Source organism: Octopus bimaculoides, chromosome 3, assembly GCF_001194135.2.
Source record: "Octopus bimaculoides isolate UCB-OBI-ISO-001 chromosome 3, ASM119413v2, whole genome shotgun sequence".
Lineage (NCBI taxonomy): Eukaryota > Metazoa > Mollusca > Cephalopoda > Octopoda > Octopodidae > Octopus > Octopus bimaculoides.
In genome coordinates, this window is record NC_068983.1 from 53,442,539 (window position 1) to 53,466,008 (window position 23,470).

At 31.6% G+C, this 23,470-nt stretch overlaps 1 protein-coding gene across 4 annotated transcripts in view; it reads left to right on the plus strand.

The window, feature by feature from the left end:
• Window positions 1–23,470, plus strand: part of LOC106880693 (uncharacterized) — a 559,449-nt gene that overhangs the window by 437,977 nt on the left and 98,002 nt on the right. For all 4 annotated transcript variants that reach the window (XM_052966171.1, XM_052966172.1, XM_052966174.1 and 1 more), the window contains one exon: window positions 6,684–6,864. In XM_052966171.1, coding sequence (XP_052822131.1) covers window positions 6,684–6,864 — 181 coding nt within the window. The remainder of the gene's footprint in view (window positions 1–6,683; window positions 6,865–23,470) is intronic.

Genomic DNA, 23,470 nt, shown 5'->3' on the forward strand with positions numbered 1-23,470 from the left:
TATTCTAGAGTTACTTGTTATATTTCTTTTCATTATGTGTTTTTGGTAATTTCTGGTGGGGAGGCTTTGGTCTTGTGCAGCAATTAAAAATCCTTCAGTCTCTGCTTTGAGTCCTGAGCTTCTCAGCCATTGCTGGGATTTTTCTCTGTCTATTTCTTTCGCATTTAGTTTAGCCCAGTATTTACCATGTAGGGGCTTTTCTTGCCATCGTTTTATCATGGTCCGTTGCTGTTCTAGTTTTAGTTTGGATTTCTTCTTCTTCTTCTTCTTCTTCTTCTTATTATTATTATTATTATTATTACTACTACTACTACTACTACTACTACTACTACAAAGGTGGTGAGCTGGCAGAATTGTTAGAATACTGGACAAAAATGCTTAGCAGTATTTTGCCCGTTGCTACATTCTGAGTTCAAATTCTGCTGAAGTCAACTTTGCCTTTTATCCTTTCAGGGTCGATGGAATAAGTACCAGTTATACACTAGGGTCGATGTAATCAACTTAATCCCTTCCCCTAAATTTGAGGCCTTGTGCTTCCAGTAGAAAGGATTATTATGATTATTATTAAAATTTTAACACATATTAAAACAAATATATTAAATTTTTTTATCCATAAACACAGGTCTTGTTCTTAAGGATTATTATTTTATTAATGTTTATTTTGTTAATCTAAAATTATATGAGTTGATATTCATCATATGAATCCGTTTTAATCATGGTCAGCCTGTTTTTTTTTTAAGAGTGTCCTGTCAAAGTTTCTTTTAGAGCATTTTCATATTGTTCTTGTTTTGAAAACAATAAGCAATTATCTAAAAGAGATTTGGTTGTAACATTAAGCATGAGTAAAAGAATAAGTTGTATGAAGTCTCTTTTATTAACTGTAAGTATTCATTCACTTGTGTACAGTGGCAGACTGGGTCTGAAAATATTGGTTGCCAGGAGACTAAGCAACTACAATGCTATCATTTAATTTTTTTTTTTTTTTGTTAAAGGTATTCTTTCCAACTATCTACAAACACAACCAAGCTGAAATAATTAATGCATTCTTTCAGGAGTGAATAAAAAATTATCAAGCTTGAGGGGATGGGCCCCCATATATGGATTCTAATGGCGCAGGGGTCCATTTGCCATCGGAAAAGCTGACAACCTGGCCAGTCTACCACTGCTTGTGTAGCACAGCCAAGAAAATCAAATGTATGGCTATAAATGGACATCCATATATATATGTGTGTGTTGTTGTCAAGTTTACAAACAGTGCATATGTTCTGTTAGCATATATAACAGAATAATCTAGAATTTCAATCTCAAAGATCGACCCCATTATACAACTGGTACTTAATTTATTGATCCCTAAAGGAAGAAAGGCAAAGTCAACCTCAGCGGAATTTGAACTCAGAACATAAAGACAGACGAAATACCACTAAGCATTTTGCCCAGCATGCTAACAATTCTGCCAGCTCGCCACCTTTAAACATCTATATATTGCACCCATAATTGAAAACAAACTTTCTTCACAACGTTCATGGTTGCTGTCTGCTACAATCCACATGATACCAAAAAGCCAAACATCTAATTAGATTCAGTGTATATATACACACCTGAATGCCCAATATAACAATAGTCAGTTTAGATTCATCATCAATGATGAATCCTAAGAAATAATGATTCTCCTTAACTGTCAGATCCATTGGGCTTAATTTTACCTGCAGCTATCATTAATCTTCAGTTATTGAAGAAGACAAAATAATAGTTGTAATATACCCTGTCAATTATACTTCGCCATTCAGCTAAACCATGTTCTGAAATATCTGAAATGCATGACTTTGCTCCTAATCTTTGATGATCTACTGTCATAGTTGCAGCAAACCTGACTGGGATTACCATATAACAACACAACTTAGTCATTGTAAGGAAAAAGTTGCTGTATAGCAAAAAGAGGATATTATGGCAATTATCTTTTTTCAAAATGGCCTTTGCATTTTTATCTGCAAACTTGTTTATTGTCAGATTGCTGGGTTTCAGATGACTGATCCTGTTCTATTTCAAGACAATTTCGAAGGCTATTTTTACTCTGAGTATTTAGTGGCCTTTGCTATTATTATGTGTGTGTGTATTTGTGAGTGCATACACACCACACATATATTGGTAATGTATATCTATGCATATATTATCAATATTATTATTATTTGGCACATTCAGTAAAGCAGAGGTCAACACACCTTACAATATTTTCTTATTGCCTATACTTCCTGAGATCAAATCCTGCCAAGGTCAACTTTGCCTTTCATCCTTCTGGGATGAATAAAATAAGGTACCAGTGAAGCTCTAAGGTCAATTTAATTGCCTAACCGTCTTCATAAATTGCTAGCCTTATGCCTAAACTGAAAACTATTGAGAGCAATAAGTTGACAAAATTATTAAAACACTTGAAAAATTGCCTTGCAGAATTTGTTGTGACTTTTTGTAACCTGAGTTCAAATCCTATCAAGAATACTTCTTCTAAGCCCATGAGGTTGATTTAATTATCTAATTACACTGCCTTCAAAATTTCAGATATTGTATCTGTGTTAGAAATGATTGCAATTATTATATTACATGCTTATTTGGAAGATCAAAGTTTTCACATGCTAAATAAAATATTCTGTGGGGGTAGGTGTATACATATGTATGTATATAAATGTCTGAATATGTGTATATATTTATGTAGGTGTATATACCTGTGTGTGTATGTATATACACATGGTGTGATGGGTAAATTGTCGCCTTTTTATATTTTTAATTTCATGTATGTGCATTGTTTGTTTTTGATTTTGTTGGCTACACAGTATAGTAGGGTCAGTTGGGCATTGTCTGTGAAAAAACAGCACCATGACACAATTCACTTTGTCAGAAATTTGGAAATGACATACTGTACTGCTTGGTATTTTTGACAGAAGCTCCAATACAAATATTTCAGAGTGTTTGGATGTCAATCTGAGGACAGTGCAATCTTAGGACATGTAGCAAGAGTGATAAAAATCAAACATCATCATGTTTGGAGTGATCACTAGTGATGATGATGTTATGCCTCCATTCATCTTCTCATACGACCTCATACTCAATATGGATGCCTACATCAAGTGCCTGGAGGTGGTAGTGCTGCCCTGGGTGAAGAGGATGACTGCTGGAATACCTTATACTCTGGCAAGAGGACTGTATCATGCCACACAAGCAAGAGAACCCAGCTATGGCTGTCAGACAATTTCTGCCACCACATCACCCCTAACATCTGGCCACCTAACTCTCCAGACTACAAACCCTTGATTATTATGTGTGGGGTGCAGCTGAGTGAGAGATGAACAAAACTCCTTGTAACACCAAAGATGAACTGAGGGCAAGGATTATAGCAGCATTCACCAACTCAAACAAGGAGACCATCCAGAAGAGTTTAAAGAGATTCCAAAGTCATCTGGGGGCCATGGTTGAAACCAATGGCAATTTTATTGAACAAATTTACTCTTTACGTATCCTGTATATGTGTGCCTATATCTACGTTTATGTTCATATGTCTATATTTGTAAACATGTAAGTGTGTTTCTCTGTGTATATGTTTATATACATATATATTTATGATTATGTGTGTGTTTGTGTGAGAGTGCATATATAAGTGCATGCAGTATAATATCTTTAGCTAGGAATAATGAAGCTACATTGACAGGATTTCCAAGCATCAGGCATTCCATATTGTTGCACCAAAGTTTAACTCTCTCAATAATTAGATAGTTGCTCTGAACCAGTGTCAGAGAATTAAAACGTGTTGCATATGTGGTTTTATTTAAATTGACAATCATTCACAACACCAAGTGATATCCTGGAATATTCATTAGAAACACCTACACATATACACATAGTCACAAACCTAAGCATGCACTCAAGAAAGAAAGAAGGAAATTAATAGAGGGAAATTTAGATTTTTCTCAGCACAATCTGAAATATCTTGTATGTTTTTAAGCTACTTCTTTGTTTTCAATTTAAAGATTACTGTTCTTCTGCCAGCAGTCTTATGTTTCTTGATGATAGATCTTATCTTTACTTTGTCGACATATTATCATACTTGTGTAATTTTCGTTCCTGTTTTTTTTTTGTTTTGTTTTGTATCTTGTTTGTTTTCTTTTTCCATTTTTTTATTCTTTATTTTCTCCTGTTCCCACTTCCCATCTATCGAGACACCCCACTGCTTAATTTGTTTTGTTTATTCTTTGAAAAACATCATTGGTTAACTGATTCTCACGAATTACCAGTTCTCTTCACAAAGATGTTCCATTATCTGTAATTTTTTCTTCTTTCTTCTTCATTCTCTAGCAATAGATTTTGCATGAAGAGAATCTATTTCACTTGCTCTGTCATTCTTTATCCAACTCTTTTATTATATTCCCACATTCCCATTCCCATTTATTTTACTTTAAAATACCTAATTTCTTTTTAAATATATTTCATTATCATTCCTCTAGAATTTCTCATTTTCTTCTTTTTCCCAGAGAATTGTATTTATTCCCTTCTTATCTTAAACTTTTAACTTATTCTTACCAACTACCTGGTATGTTAGATCTTCTGTTATTTCAAAATGGTTTTAGCTTTCTATTATGAAATTTACTCTTCTTGTTTTCCTACCATCACATTACACTTCTACATTCTTCACATCAAGTATTATTTGGTTTGATAATAATCAATACGCTGATCTTTTCAACTACATCTTCCTTTATATATCAAAGTGTAAACTACACTTTTATCAATTCTTTTAATCCTTGTGTAGTTTACTCATTGAAGACTATTTCATTGCAATACAGTTTTTTTATCATATCATATTTCATAAGAATTCAATGAAAATTTCTAGTTTACATTTTTCCATATAATCCCAGCTATTTCTCTGTCTGCCATGCTCATATAACTGGTGTCAAATGATTATTAGTAGTATCATTATTATTACTATCATCATCATCATCATCATCATTATTATTTTCATCTGTTTTTACATTCTGTGTTCAAATTTTGCCAAGGTTGACTTTGCTATCCATCCTTTCGTGGGGTTGATAAAATAAGTAATAATTGAGTATGGGAGTCGATGTGATGGACCTACTCCTCCTCCGAAATTGCTGGCCTTGTGCCAAAACTTCAAACCAAAATTATTATTGCTATTATTATTATTATGCCAGTGTAAGGCATTGAGCTGACAGAATTGTTAACACAAAACGCTTAGCAACATTTCTTCTGACTTTACATCCCAGTTTCAACTTTGCCTTTCATCCTTTTGGGGCCAAAACATTACAGTACCAATTGAGCACTGTAGCTAATGTAATCAACTAGCATCTCTCCTCAAGATTTCAGGCCCTGTGCACTTAGTAGAAAGAATTATTATTATGGAAATGTGATCACAGAATTGGTACAGTATTGGACAAAAATTCAGTGTGGTATTTAGTTATATCCCTCTACAGTCTAAGTTCATATCCCAAATTGTCAAATTTGTCTTTCATCCTTTCATAAATATGAATCAAGTAATAAATACTTGCCCCTAAATTTCTGGTCTTGTGCTGAAGCTCAAAACTCTATTGTGTTATAACTTATTAACATTTAATGTTACAAACATTCAAAGTGAATCCTTGTTTTATTTGATTAACACTTACAATTAAAAGCCTAATAACTTTACAGATGCTAAGTTTAACAATACCCAGCTCTCTTTGTTTAGGTCTCACCACACATATTATGAAAATTACACAAAAACTGTTGGATTTGTCTTCTTTGCTAAGAATCATTTAATGAAATACTGCTTTCACATCTAGACCAACCTATCTAAACAGTCACTCTTTGTGTTCTGTTGTTATAATCATTTTAACTCAGACAAGTATATAGAGGTCTTTGTGGATTATACTTTAATTATACTATAATAAAGAACTGATTACTTTTTCCATCATTCACTGATTATGTCTGTAGACTTTTTTTATTCCCTTGTATTATGGATTTTAATTAGATTTGTGTTAGAAAAATTTATCAAAAGGTATTCATTTAAGATAAAAAGAAATGTGTATTGAAATGAAACTGAGATTCCTTGTGGCTTAAGATCATTGACTGGAGAAAAATAATTTTCACCATAATTGAAGAGACTGTTAATCAAAATGTTTTTAGTAGTTAAGTGAAAAATCTATTTGTGTGTGTGTTTAATTATGGGAAATGTGACCACATATCAATATAAATTATTTTTCCACCAGAATTTACTTACATGTAAACACTGCCTATTTAGTGTTGTTAAAAACATATTGTAGTAATTCTTTGTAAGTAAACAACTCTGAACCAATTATTAAACTCTTCATATGAAAAATTATCAGCTTGCCTATATATCTTCTAGTAAAACTCAATTTATTTTCTTTGATTTTTGTATGAATAAAGCTAGTTACATATTGAATTTCAAAAAATTCAATATTTTTTTGTTAAATTCATTTTTCTCATTGAAGTAGGAACATTAATTGTATGTGTGTGTGTCTCACTCATGGAGGTTGCATTAAAATGTCTTAAATATTAACTGCATAATCAATGTTGCCCAAACAATTTCCACCATAAGCTTTTTGTTGGTTTTAAATAGACTTGTACTCATGTTAAATCACAAAGTTTATCCAATACATTTTAATTTAAATTTAAAAATTTTTTCCCAGATATGTATACGAAAAATTATTTTTGGCTATGAACTGGCTGCAAATTGGGGCTATTGCTGAAGTTGGCAAAGAATTTACTGAGTACCACCGTCTTCTAAAAGATCATCTTCATTCCCGAGGCGTGTATATGATTGCACGCAATAAAATGATGAACAGCAGAGATCCTCTGGATTTGTCAAAAGTAAGTTTCTTCACTTCACATATCCATGCTTTGCATTCTTTCAAAGTAACTTTACTTTTTTCTACCTTATTATTACTGTACTTTTAATCTCTGACATTGGGTTATTTAAGGCGATTTCCCTGAGGGAAAATATAGATTGATCATTTGAATACAGCAACTATAAAAGAATATCTTGTACAGAATAAATGTAAAATATTTTTAGTTTTATTTAGCATAGTCTCTTGACTTTAGACTGTCTTTGATAGACAGTAAGAAAAAAAAAATCAATGAAATAATTTATTCTCAAACATTTATCTTAATGCATTAGTAAAAAGGGATGAACATTTTGTTGAAAGTTACTGCGAAAAAGAAAGAAAAATCTCAAAAAAGAAATCTGGAAAATTCTAGATGGTATATTTCTATCTGTAAACCAGACAGAATATATTGTATCTTTGTTAATCAGGACTAGAGAAAGGATAATACAGCTATGAATTTTTAAATTTTTATTTTTTTAAATTGATTCTGAAGTTCTTTTTGAAAAAGGAGTTTCTCTTTCAAGTGTAAATCATTATTCTGACTTGCTGATAAATATTTATAACTAAAACATAGATATAAAATAAATTTCATATCTCTTTTTCTTTTTTACTGTTATTGATCAGTAAGTTAAGTTTTTCAGTCTGACAAATTGAGATCCACGAAAGAAATTACATAATAATAATAATAATAATAATAATAATAATAATAATAATAATAATAATTATAATAATAACTAAAAAACAAAAAAACTTTTGCAGATTATGTGATGAGCTAAATTAAAATATCCTCAAAATATTTTAACTCTCTTAAAATAGTACACACTCACACACATACATTTTTGTATATATATATATATATATATATATTATTTATCAATAGTGATGATTATACTAGCAATCGGCTCAGCTGTTTTGTGAATTTTATCATTTTTATACTATTTTGATGAAGGAAATTTGTCTAGGTGGCTCTTTTGATACTAACCACACAACCATAAACTCAGAATTGTATCAATTTTTTTTCTTTATCAGAAAAGACTAAAATAAGTTAAATAATATGCCACAGGCTCTCTACTTTAACAACCATATGTTTTTTGGTTTTTTGTACTTTTTTTATTTTTATAATGTTAACTTTAGCTTGATTTCTTTATTGAGATTTTTGCAATACATTATGAACATGATTATGAACATTTCTTGACCAATGACTTATCTGATTATTTCAACCACTAACTTCAGACATTTATTTAAATGACTGTCATTATCCTGTCTCCTCATACATCTATGCTTCTACAGAAAATATTCTCACAAACAACATAATGCTGTATTAATGAGTATACCAAAAAGTCAAGTGTTCAGCTACATTTCATTATCTTTATCTGGTATGTTATTATCCCTAAGGTTTACACCTGCTTTGAAAAGAAACTAAATGATGTAATTCCCTATTTTCTCCGAGCCAAAAGGAGCTTATTCACAAAATCTCATTATTTCATATTATGTAAAAATACATAATCATTGCACAATATCACTTGATATGATAGATTAAATTCTTCTTTTACTTAGTAATTTTTTTTTTTTTATGTGCATTAAGTTAAACCTCCCGAAGTATGAATACTAAGAATGCTAAACAAACAGAGCTATTAGCACAAGCTTAATTTGGAATGAAATATCATTGTAGATATATTAGACTACAGGCTCATAGATTGTGAATTCATGTCTTAATTAATTTGTGTTTCTACCCATGATAGATAATGTTTTTTCTGTTTTGTTTCTAATAATAATAATAATAATAATAATAATAATAATAATAATGGTTTCAAATTTTGCCACAAGGGCAACAATTTTGGGGGAGAGGATGAGTCAATTACATCAGCCCCAGTGTTCAACTGGTACTTATTTTATCAACCCCAAAAGGATGACAAGCAACTCGGCGGAATTCAAACTCAGAACGTAAAGACAGACGAAAGGTCGCTAAGCATTTTGAGCAGGATGGGCTCAGAAGAAAATTCTAACTGGGCCCTGCCTGCAAGGTCATGTGCTATTTACCTTGATATGAAGTCTCTATATTGTTGTGATGCATATACCTGGTGTACCCTTATCAAACAGGTAGTCCTGGTGGGTATATTGGGCCCTAGCATCACCGTGATGATGTGTGCTGCTCTCTCACACAATAATAATAATAATAAGTAGTAGTAGTAGCAGCAGCAGCAGCAATATTTTCCCATCTGCTTAATGTTACAGAAACTGAGTTAGTCAAAGGAATGACACTTTTTTAATGTTATTATTTACAATAATGTTTTTATGTGTTTGTTGTTGTGTTTTTCTCATGCAACAAATTGATTAAAATTTAAGTTGACCTTAAAAAATGATATTGTTTCAGCAAATGAAATCAAATATTTTTATATTTTATTTCCTTCATCTGTAAAATATAATTGGCATGCCATAAAAAAAGCCGAACTCCTTCAGTGATTTACTGATAACTTTAACTTCTATCTCTAGATTGACATTTACCATGAATTTTGTGTATAGTTTCTATTGTATCATGACTGGCAATAAGAATTTAAAAAAAAAAAGAAAACAATTAAAATAAAAATAATTATCAACAAAAATTGAACATGCAAATAACTTGCGATAATTCCAAAAAAAATACATGCATTGCGTGTGTTCTAGTAAAACTTATAATAATAACTTTGAAGAAGAAAACAGGAAAAAGTTCAAACTGTAAAAATCTAATAGAAAATTCTGTTAATTACAATATGAGAAAACTGCTATAATTCAAGATTTGGAGAAAATTAAATAACTTTATGAAAAAATCCAATTTTCAAACAAACTGCATCAAAAATAATTATCTGAAGTACTTTGCAAGACTTTTTCGACTCTTATACATAAAAGGTTAGCTCTTGATATTATATCTGAAGTTATTTTGGATATGGTAAGATAGTATTCTTTACATACATGTTTAGGTTTGTTTAAATAACAAAGTTATACCATATTTGAAATTTAAATAAAATAAAAAATGAATACTTGACAGATTGTATTAGAATGTGCTTTTAGTTGAAGCAAAATTTCTAAAATAATAAATGGTTTGCATTCTTCAGTACTTTTCCAGAATTTATTTTTTAACCAAGTATGACAGGCTGTGTTGAATTAATCTTCAAGAATTATTGGAGTATACATCCTTCATAGTTCTAGTCATTTATGATACAGTATGAGTTCATGTTGAGTCTGTGCATTTTCTAAGAAGCAACACTCAGTTTGATCACTTTTACACCATAATATTGAGACCAGCATTAAAACATAATAATCATCTAGTTACTTCATTACTCTATGTTACTCTTTTACTTATTTCAATCATTGGATTGCAGCCATATCATGGCATTAAAAAAATTGTTGTGATATTTATTACATTTAACATCATCTCCAAGCTGTTGGATATCTTCCAAAGAGTTTATTATACTGTGAGCATCAGACTAAAGTGCCGATCTGAAGCTAGCTATGTCAACACATGACTTCTAGCTACACCTTCTCTTTAGTAGAGATATTGATTTTTAAAGGATTCTAGTTGAAAAGGTTTATTTTCAGATGCCAACTACCTGATATTTTAAGTGCCTGAACCCAATTATAATGACCCTCTTCTTCGAGTACAGGATATCACGAACCATTGGTTTTTTGTATCAATCTGTCTCAAACTACCCTTGATTCTAGGATACAAATTCCCCATTTTAAAGTAATCTGAATTTCACTCTCTCAAAATTCCATGTTAATTTATATTCCAAACAACAGATTAATGACAACATTTTTCAAAATTAATTTAAACACAGGCAATGTCTCTCTAGAGAAATATAGTAACAAAGGATTAACTGGGATATTCACACAGATCAATGAGCTTTGGTTTCTTATTTCCTTCTGCCTACAATCATTTATGGGAGGTGGGGGCTCATATTCATATTTAATTTCTTCAAAAATAATCAAGAAAAGAAAAAAGAAAATTCTATCTGTGATTTTCAATAATGACCATCACCTTAGACTACACATAATATTCTTTTCTGTTGCGCAAATTTTTCATCTTCTAACTCTTACACAACTCTGTAGTCTGAATTTCATTTTAAATCTGATATTTATGCATATGTAAAGATTTACTCTTCCTTATCTTGACAATAACAAAAATATTTCTGACTTGTCTATTTTTAATGCATTCTTCCAAATACATCTGTCATCTTTAGTATTCTATCAACTAAAAGCAGTTGTTCACTTGTATCTTATCCTCCTGTGTATTTATCTCACTTTGCATCTCTGAAATCATCATCCATGGTGATTTTAATAAATATAAGTTCTCTTACACTTACAGCCACCATTAATGTAGACACCAAAATATTCTCTATCCTGAAGTGTCTGTATCAGTTGTACACACTCACCTATCCTATTCTTAGCTAACATATTGGATGTTACCAAATACATTTGGCCTAAGTTTAAATTGTAAATCCAGACTCCACACAGACTTTACCACTTCTGTATAACCAAGTTAGCATATCCCTTGATCACTGCTCAACCAAGTTAATACATCTCTCATCATTCTACCACATGAAAAGGTTTCTCTTCTCTGTTTCTGTCTTTGAACCATTTCAAATGCATCCCTTATTATAAATTTTACCTAATAATGTTCTGTAATATTATTGGAGTGTAAAAACAAAACTACAAAAGAAAGGCTTGGTTTCTTCATGTCCTGAATATAATATGTCATTGAATACCTCTTACCTTTCTATATAGTAAGGAAATGATGAAAGCCAGGATATTATTTATATAATGTGATTTCCTATCCACAATGCAAAGACAAATTTCAAACTAAATTTTATTAAAATTCATCTAAGTGTTAGATAAATTTTTCCTTAGCTTACTCTACAACTTGTTATGCTCTTTCTCTGTTATGTTATTTGTTTAACTTTTCGGATTTCACAACTACCAACTGCCTGCCTATGTTTTACTGAGATTGCTAACTATTGAATTGGCAAGAAAGTAATTTCATTTTTCGAAATTTTTTTAATGACTTTTGTCAATGTTATTTTTTTCCTTTTGACATTTGATAGCCGTTACTTTTAGCTTCCTTTAGAAGCAAATTGCACATAATTTTGTTTACAGCTGTTAGTTCAGTGTCAATTTTAACATGGAGTGCAAAAACGAACATTTTTGCCATATTTGCTTTTTTATTTCTGAAAAGACAAGAAAGCTACTAAGGCTCACAAAAAGATATGTGAAGATTACAGTGTTGGTTGCTTAACAGATCACACATGTCAGAAATGGTTTTAAAAATTCTGTTCTGGAGATTTTTCACTCAAAGATGAACAGTATTCTGGTCGACCTATTGAAGTTGATGATGATCGAATCAAAGCCATAATTGAATCTGATTGTTATATAACTGTGTAAGAGATTGCAGAGAGGTTAAATGTATCACACACAACAATTAAAAATCACTTAAAATGTCTTGGACTCATTAAGAAGCTCGATATTTGGGTTCCACATAAATTGAAAGAGATTCACTTAATAATACAACAAATCAATATTTGCGATATGTATTTCAAATGCAATGAAATTGACCTTTTTTTGAAATGAATCATCACTGGTGATGGAAAATGGATTGTCTACAATAACATCAATTGAAAATTATCATGGTCCAAGCATAATGAACCAGCACAAACCACATTGAAAGCTGAATTGCATCAAAAAAAAAAAGGTCAAGCTGTCAATTTGGTGGGATTACAAAGGTGTTGTGTATCTTGAGCTGATTCCAAGGAAGCAAACAATCAATTCAGATGTTTACTGTCAACAACTAATGAAACTAGAGGAAGCAATTAATGCAAAATGGCTAGAATTGGCAAATCATAAAGGAATTGTGTTCCACCATGACAACGCTAGTCCACACACGTCTTTACTAACTTGTGAAAAATTATTGCAACTTGGTTGGGAAGTGATGTCACATCTACCATATAGCCCTGACCTTGCACCATCAGATTACCATTTATTTCGAAGTTTTCAAAATTCTTTGAATGGTAAACTTTCAATAATGATGATGACCTGCAATCACACTTGCTTCAGTGTTCAGCTGAATAAGGACCAGAAGTTCTGTGAGCACAGAATCATAAAGTTGCCAGAAAAATGGCAAAAGGTCATCGATCAAAATGAAAAATATATAATTGATTACAGTTCATTCTTTGTATGAACAAAAATGACTTTTATTTCACACTAAAAAACTGAAATTACTTTCTTGCCAACCCAATAAATACCATTTTAAACTAAACTAAGCTAAATACATGTAGTTTTCTTCTCTACCTCATCTTCCATTACCCAGTCCTACCTTGTTTCAACAGGTGATTCTGTCTCAAGGGTTCTCAACTACAACATTAAGTTCATTATTATCGATTTCTTCCTTTATGAACAAGACCCTGTAGTGTAGGAAAGGAACATAATCAATAAAATCTATCGCAGTATATTGCTGGTAGCTATTTTATTGACCCCAGAGAGATGAAATTCAAAGTCAAACTCAGTGGATTTGGCAATTCTCTATTCAGAATTAATGAATATATTTAAATTTATAATCTTTCTTTGCAGACATTCAAATTGGATAAAATCTGCATTGCTCATTCAATGAAGCAATATTTTTTCTTTAACTCTTTTCTCATGATTAAAAATGAAATTTGATATATATATATATATATATATATATATACATACATACATACACACACACACACACACACATATATATATATACACACACATGCGTAGATACATCCCTACATATATATGTGAGTGTGTGTATAAAATGTATGAATTAATGTAAAACATATTTTCTCAGCATTTCAAACAAATTTTTTTTTTTTATTATTTATTCTTCACCTTCTAATCTCAAGTTGAAATAGTTAAGAAAGTCACAACTTTCTAAAATATTTCATCACTTGTATATGTAAAGTGAAATAATTAATATTTTGAAATATTCAGTGAAATAAACTAATTAAGTTTAAGAAATCACTATTTTATTAACTGCATACACTCCAGCCAATATCATAATATCAGAATAGTATTCACTTGGAAATATCGTGATCCAACAGATAATTTCTTACTTACATAAAAGTTTGAAATATCAAACAAGACTTGTGGAATAGGTGATTGAGAATATCCAATATTTTATATGATAAATTGATAGATGTATTAGTGAGATCTTGATAATCTAATTTGATATGAAATTTTATGTGAAATATGGTCTCACTGAACAACTCTGTAATGTCATGAATAGGCTATGATGTGTTGGTCATCTGGTTTCTTTACTATTGTAACATTTGGTAGACAATGTGTAAGCTAGCTACTTAATCATTTACATAGTTGTATGTTGAGCAGTTACCAACAAACTATACACACACACACACACACTTACATATGTGTGTGTGTGTTTGTGCATATACACACATCAATATATATATATATATATAAATAATGAACAGGCATGCTCAGTCAGTGCTTTAGTTAATTAATATGCATTACCACCAAGTGTTCTGATATGTAAATGAGCAAAAGTAATGCTGTTGTTGTTCATAGCATTAGTAATGTGTAACTATAAGCAACTTTCTCTCTCTCTCCCTCTTTCTTTCTCTCTCTCTCTCTCTCTCTAGATCAATTGATTACTTACTCCTGATAAGCTGATAAAAATCAGGAAAATTAGTGTGTGCAGAGAGAGAAAAAAGAGCGAAAGATTTGTGGCTTAACCATGAAGTTCTGTCTGCACAATGAAGCTAAATGTATGTTCATTAAGCATACACATGTAAATTTATTTGATGTTTATATACGTTTGAGTTATCATCATCATCATCATCATGATTTTTATATCCACTTCTATTCTGATGTTGGCAGCATTCTATGACTGGATGCTCTTTCTGTGGTTAATCTTTACTTCTTCACTTCTGAGATTGTTTTGTTTTGTTTTTAATTTCCACTGATCGTTCTTTAAAGTCAATGTGCTTGAGAAAATGGTTGTCTTGCTGTGCCGTACATCATCATGTTATGTCCATTTTCCATACTGGCATGGATTGAACAGTTCAACAGCAGCTGGCATGCTAGGGGACTGCACCAGCTTGCAATGTCTACTTTGGCATGGTTTCTGCAGTTGGATGACCCAACCACCTTATGGTGTGTACTGAGCGCTTTTTATGTGACACCGGCACTAGTGAGGTCACCAGGTAATTACAAGAGAAGACCCAGAGGGACAGGAACAGGTGTCCTACTGTAAGGGAGATAGATGTTTATTTGATGGCATATTATCTTCTATCTTTTACTTGTTTCAGGCATTAGACTGTGGCCATGGGGCACTGTCTTGATGTATTTTTAGTTGAATGGATTGACTCCAGTACTTATTTATTTTTTTAAACCTGTTCCTTATTCACTTGATCTCTTTTCCTAAACTAAGAAGTTATAGGGGCATAAACACACCAAAACTGATCATCAAACATGAATTGGAAACAAACAAAGACACACAAATATATACAATAGGCTTCTTTTAGTTTCCATCTATCATTTCTACTCACAAGACTTTGTTGGCCGAAGACTATAGTAGAATACACTTGCCCAAAGTGCCAGGCAGTGGAACTGAGCCTGAGACTATGTGGTTGAGAAGCAAACTTTTTCCCACACAGCTATGTCTGCACCTGTTAGAGACATACTTTTTCCTAAAATAGGGTCTCCAAAAATTACCCCTGGTCCTATATGCAAATTTGAACCTATATTTCATGAATTAATGCACTAAAACATTTATTCCCCTGAATCTGCTCTACTGAAAGTGTGATGTTTTTAATATAAACTTGTGTGTCTTTTATGCTATCAAACATGGTACATCAAACTGCTTCCTTGCCTCATTTCACTACACAAATCACTTACAGCAAAACACTATGAATATTATAATACCAGAAACAGAAAATCCCTATTGAATATAGATTTCTTTTCCATTTCCTTTTCAAATCTGTATTCTGATTTCTATTTCCTTTTCAAATCTATATTGAGAATTTCAGGAGAAGCTAGTAATTAAGTTAGAATGACCTCACTTCATTTATAAATTTATATTCAATAACTAGAAATTCATAGCTATATTTGACATAAATATGCATGCATTGGAATAAATTAATATTTTCATTTGTGTATATAAATCAACATGCATATATATTACATAGTTAAAAGAAATGTGATAACATACGGGTGAATACACACATATGTTAAATAATACTTCAAGATAATACACACTGACATCCTCGTTTCTTTGCATGTTTTCAAACATACATGTACACGTTTGTGTGTGTGTGTTTGAGCTTACTCTTGGAATACAGGCATATTTAATATAAAAACAATAACCAACTAGGAAGCCAAAACTCAAAATTTAAATAGAATGAGAAATATATTTAACATCACCCTTGTAATTTTAATAATAATTAAAGGTGACTGTAAGACAGTACCTGGAGAATGAGGGAAGGACAAAATAACTCACATACACAGGGAGATAGATAGATAGATAGACAGACAGACAGATAGATACCTTTGTCTCTTGTTTTTTAAGTTGTAATGCACTTGACCATTATGCAACAAGTTCATTATTATGATATAACAATGAATTTCATATATGTGATCTGATCAGTAAGTATACAGACTGTTGCCATAGTAATGAAGCTAAAGTGTGCAGAGTGAAGCCACTTGGCACATATTGACCTTGAACTCTGGTGTGCATGTGCACTAAGTTTTAATATTCTAGCTCACTTCCGCTGTTTACAGCAGTGCTTGAAAGGAAGGGGTGTAGCATGTGATCATCGCTTTGACCATGACAGAGAAAGTTGAACTGAGAATCTTCATCAAATTTTGTCAAAAGCTTGATGATTCCTGCTCAGAGGCCTATGCAGTTTTCAAAACGTTTTCATCATTCTCGACACCATTAAGAAGATATTCTTTCACTTTCTGTCATCCAAATCCACTCACAGTTTATAGTACAAGACACTTGCCCAAAGTGGGACTGAACCCAGAACCCTCTGAATAGGAAGCAAACTTCCTATCGCCTTATCACACAGCCACTTCTGCACCTATATATAACATATGTTTGTGTCTCTATGCCTCTGCCTGTACATGTATTTACCACTGAAAACCTGTGTTGCACTCCTTTATATTAAAGATTAATTAGGTATTCAATAAATAGAAATCATTAGAATAAGTAGTAGACAGAAATAACTATTGAGATCAATATGATCAACTCAAAAACTTAGAGGGTGGTGACATAATGTGGCCATAGACACATGACAAGAAAACCAATAAATGAGTATAGATAACATATGTATATGTTATTGTAATGTAATATGCTAATACAGGTATATATATATATATATAGAGAGAGAGAGAGAGAGAGATTCATCATCATTTAACATCTGTTTATCATGCTGGCATGGGTTGGACGGTTTGATAGAAGCTGGCCAGCTAGAGAGCTGCACCAGGATCCAACTGTCTGCCATGAAATGGTTCTACAGCTGGATGCCCTTTTTAATGCTAACCACTTTACAGAGTGTATTGAATGGTTTTTATGTGACATCAGCTTGGGTGTTTTTTGTGTGTGTTTTAAGCATCAAAGATTACAAATCTGAAAAAAAAAGAAAAGGTTTATTTTTGGGAAAGAAGGGTTAAATCTGTCACACGACCCAACTTTTGGTAATCTTTCAATTTTGACTTCTTTCAAAAAGTTTTTTTTTTTCTTTTCAGATGTTTGTTTTAAACATGAGATTATTCTTCACAAACATGCATAACATGCATCTGAAAAAGTGTTTCAAGAGGGAGGGCAAGGCTGGAGGGTTTCAGAAGGGGGAAGGGCATACACCCCCATTTTTATATTTAGCATTTTCAAGATCTTTGAGACTTAAAAACATATGCATCTAAAGAAATTATGCAAGTTTTAGTCTATTATTCACTCCCACTACATGGCACATTTAGTAATATGGTCCTGGTCCCATCAAAGTCTTTTGAGTGGATTTCATAACTGGAAACTGAAAGAAGCCCTATGTGTGGCCTTGTGTTGACATCAAGCAATGGCTGTAAATGAGCATCACCATCATACAAGCAATGTTGCTTATTTCCAGTCTTCAATGTAAAACATGTCTGGAAAATGTTACCTTGCTAGGAAATAAGTGAGGGTTTGCAACAGGAAGGGCATCAGGCCCTAGAAAATCTGTCTTAATAAACACTCTGTCTCACCCACACAACCATGCGAGAGTTGATGATAAACCACAATGATGATGACAATGATATAGATAGATAGATACAAACAGATGTGCATGCATGCACACACACACACACATGTGAGTGTGTTTATATATAATCAGTATTTTACATCCGCTTTTAGTATGCTGGCATTGACTGGGCAATTCTCCTGAGGCATTGTTTTATGACCAGATGACCGCCTTGTTGCCAAACCTTTAATTCATCACTTACAAGTAGGGATGTAGTCTGCCTATTCTAAAACTAAGATATGCATAGTAATACACAGTATGTGTGTATTATTTGTGAGTATGCGAATGCGTATGTGAGTTTATGAATATATATGTATATGTATTTATATCTGTGTGTGTGTATACATATATGTATATATATTTATATGTGTTTTTGTATGTGGATGTGTATATATATATATATATATATATATATATATATATATATATATGAGACATATGCATACGCACACATTTATAATTAGTTGGTTGGTTTTAAGAAGAGGACGTGACTTAGATCCTACGTGACTGTCAATATAATTATTTCTGTTTATATATTTCTGTGTCTGTGTGCTTGTATAATTTTTTTTTTTTTGTTTTCATTTTTGTGTTTCTTCAATGTTCTACACCCTGTATCTAGAAATATTTCACATTCTCATTTATTTGTTTTCCAATTATGTAGTGAATGGTTATATATTATCTTTACATCATTTTACAAAATATATCAGTACAACACAACTGAATAATATACACAAATATCCTTTTATAGAACTTTCGTTATGAATTTATATTTCCTTGCAAAATACTTATATTCCTTCTTCTGCTATATAAAATTCACGATATAAATTTTGGAAAAATAGAGAGAATAATAAATAAGATTTATGAAAGTGAAGGTATTGATAAATTTGTTTTGTCGGTTCTTCATAATGTTAATGTATATTTTGAAGGCTCTCTAAACCATATTTTAAAAATACAATTTTCTAAGAGCTATTAATGGACAGAAAAATACTATTGTCAAAATTGATATCTGAAAAGGACATGAATATAATTTCCTGAAATTGAATTTGTCTTTAAAAACTCGTTTTATAATTATTAACTAGCTAACTTCCCTTTTTTTAAATAGCAAACTTCTTGTTGCTTTCACTCTGTAATGGACAACTAATCATCATTTTCAAGAATTTATTTAAAGACTAGCTCCTAACATGTTGAAAGTTCCAGAATGTCTATTACATGTTATATTTGTCATCAATTCAGTTAATCAAGTGTTGTCCTCTGTGACCGTCATGGTAGGAATAATGGCAATGCCTACAAAAGTAATGAAGGTGAGCTGCCTTAGTAAAGAATAAGGCATTCTGCAAACAAATGAAGGTCTGAAAGCTCTACAAATAATAGAAATGAAACTAGCATGTAATATTTACATTGACCAGGATGACATTTGAGTCTACCAGAATACAGAACTTCAACTCTGTAGTGTCAGCAAATGAATATTATTAGAAAAAAAAATTACCTTATATTTGTTGATTTAAAGATTTTTTTAACAAATCCAAGACAAAATGTAGCTAAAGTGATATGTCATAAGGAGGATCAATGATGGAGCTGGGAGAGGTGGGGCCCTGACCAAAATATATAAGGAAAATGTTGTTGATAGGGTTGACCAACTGTAGATTTTCAGTCCTATTTTTTAGTTGGATCACTGCAGTATGCAGCAACATCTGCTTCATGGACAAGGCAAAATGGCCACCTGTCAGAAACATTCAGCATTATACATTCGGTTCACCAATCATGTACAACAATGGTAGAAATTATGGGAATAAGAATTTTAAAATTTGAATGAGCCAACATTAATTTTATTTTTTTTTTTAGATTTCACTGGCTAACAATATCCAACAAGTATCTGTTCATTATCTTTATAGTCCTGGAGGTCTGTTTGTATGTTTATAATAATATGGCTTGGGAAGACTTCTTGGGGCAAGTGAAAGCGAAATCGTGATGGCACCACCATTCGAGCGTGATCGTTACCAGTGTTGCCTTCCTGGCACTTGTGCCGGTGCCACGTAAAAGCACCCACTACATTCTCGGAGTGCTTGGCGTTAGGAAGGGCATCCAGCTGTTAGAAACTCTGCCAAATCAGATTGGAGCCTGGTGTAGCCATCTGATTCACCAGTCCTCAGTCAAATCATCCAATCCATGCTAGCATGGAAAGCGGACGTTAAACGATGATGATGATGATGATGATGGCTGTGTTGTAAATGTTGTTGAAGATCTAGGAAAATTTTGGAACTTGAAGACATGAATATTGCTCTTGTTAATAATGTCTTCTTTCTCTTGTTTTTGTGCAGTATCTTAAATTACTTTCTCATATTCCTGCACATATTTTTAAAGTATATTTTAAATATCCTTTTTACTACCATTGTTTGTAATTTAGTTTTACATAATAATTTGTATGAATAATTGGAGATACTCCTTATATGCTTTTACTGCCTTAGTCTTATTCATTATTCCTTTTTTATCTCACAACCCCTTTTTTTTTTACCTTTTCATGCCTAAGTTTGCATCACCTCAAATTATACATATACATATTTTGAGGTTACAGCTGATCAATTATTTCTGTCCTTACAAATACAGTTGGTATTTTCAAAAATCTTATTAATACCTCTGGTAATCTATTAAACGTGTTAGCTTTGGCAGTTTCAAAGCATAAATGTTACTCTCCACAAAGGAGGTTTCTATTACTACAGAGTACTCTTCTGCAGGAATTTACAAACTGCAAGTTAGACATGGTTGCATCATTTTCCAGAGTAACAATTATATAAAAAAAGAACAATATTTTTGTGTTATTAAAAAATATTTTCAATGAATTTAACTTACTTCACCAGAAGTAATTAATTTTTCTAAGTATTAAGTCTTATTTACCTTTTCCAGTAACTTAATAAAGATTGTGGCCTTTGCAAGTAATTTCAATGCAGTATGTGTTATACTAGTGCATGTTGAGCTCCAAACTGGAATAATAAACACTAGCTTTTTGGAATGCTACAGCATCAACAGTATACCCAGTAGTTTCATTGATTGATATATTGATTTTCTTCATGTTTCTTTTGTCCACACCAAACAATACCACCTACCTGATTCTATTGCTGTATGAAGGTCACATTAACACAGTAGATTTTTCTCGTGTTTCTACATCAACTCTATAAAAAGCTTTAAATCTAACTTTTTATATATTTTTTTCTTTTTGTAATGTACATTAAGAATCAAGCTGACTATTTAAAGAATTTCACACATTACTCAATCAAGAATTTATTTCTGAGATTTTCAAACTTCTAAAAGAAGAATAATGAGTTTATAACAAAGGCTTTAGTAACATGTAGCTAACAAACCTTCAAATTACCTTCAGCATTGTCAATCGTGAAGCATCTTTTAGGAACTTAACTCAGATCCTACCATCTTAAACATTTAGGGAGCTATTTAGATTATTCGTTTGATTTTAATACAGCATTTTTATTCAGGTATTTTTACCAGAATTATATCACTGTGGGAAATATGAATCCTAACCTATGTATTTTACATTATTCATTTAAGTTAATGTTCAGCATATCTGCACTCCAAAGGTTGTCGTATTACTTTCTGAAGTTAAAATAGTGTTCAATTGATAATCACTTATTCTCAAGATCTATTTAGATAAATGGAAGAAATGTTATTTTCCTAGCTTTTAGCTTTACTACTTTAATACTAAAAACATGGCTATTAATTTTTTAGATTTTCTGAAGTAAGCCTGCTTCTTTTATCTCTGATAGGAGAGAACATGTTTATGAAACAGTTTAATAAAACCTTCCTTATAATATTTTTTTTTCCATTAAGAAGTTCTTTTATTGGTCTAGTAATACATTTTTTCCATTAAGAAGCTGTTTTTTTTTTTTTTATATTGGCCTTAAGTTTCAACATTTTTTGAATCATTATATAGATTTCTTTCTTTGGCTTGCTCTCTGCCTCATCTCGTACATAATGCTCTTCACTGTTTCTCATTATACTCCCTTCAGAGAGGAAGGCAAATATTTTCATATTTCACTTGGACTGTCAGAAATTGTGAATTACAAAACTATTCATAATTCGTCAACACTTTGAAAATACCGTAGAGTCAATATAAGCTTCCACTCTGATGTGTATCTGAAAATAGGTTTCCATTATTGTTCAGGCACCACTTATGTTATTGCAGAGAACATATTGTTCTCTTTACACACTTTTAAAAAAATTAAGGCTTCAGACTTTTCTATATAACAAATTGTATTCACAAACTCTGTTCTGAATATAGAAAACTTTGATTAGCAGTTATAAAGTATGTGGATTTACTAGCTTCATACTGAATGCATTAATATATTGTTGAATCTTAGAACACTTACTTTTTCTCTCTTTTTGTCTTTTTTTTTCTTTTTTTGACTAGTTAATTTTATAGTATTTGTAAAACAATATGAGTTTCTAACAACATCGTTTTGGGTTCTGTCCCACTGCAAGCCACCTTAAGCAAATGTCTTCTATTATCACTGCAGACTGATAAAAGCCTTGTAAGAGGATTTGATGGATGGAAACTGAAAGAAGATCAACATGTGTTTGTGTCGCCTTGTGTTGACAATGCAAGAGAGTCATAAATGGGTATCACTGTCTTAAAAGCAGTACCATTTATCTCCAATCTTCCATGAAAACATGTCTAGGCATGTACCTGTCACTCGTCCTCACCTGCTTGGAAGCAGATGAGGACTAGTGACAGAGAGAGCATCAAACTGTAGTAAATCTTACCTAAACAAATTCTATCTAACCCATGCAAGCATAGAAAAGTAGACATTAAAATGAAATATATGCAATATTGAAATGTCTTCAATTTTCATCTGGTATATTTATATTGAGTGGTTTCATATTATTTTCGAAATTATTTCTTGATAGGTGCTTAACATTTCAGCCATATTAATATAATCGTTGATCTATGTTTGAAATATAATCACTGATAATGACATGTAGAACAAGGAATTTTGCTTTGGATGATGTTTTTCAAGATTTCAGTTAATACTTCTACATAAGTGCTTTAATTTGTGGCCCACTGTTTGTAATATTAAAGGAAAGATTTTATTCTTCTATAATAAAATTACTTAGGTTATCATGTATGTTTGTTAAAAAGAGAAAATATTTTTCATCCCAATGAGGATAATGATAGCAATATAGTGGGAGTGTTCAAAATGTGATGATGAAATACATGATGTGTAGTTTGCTAAATATTCATGTTTTGGAATATATACTAAACACAATCCCTGATTATATATATATATATATATATAT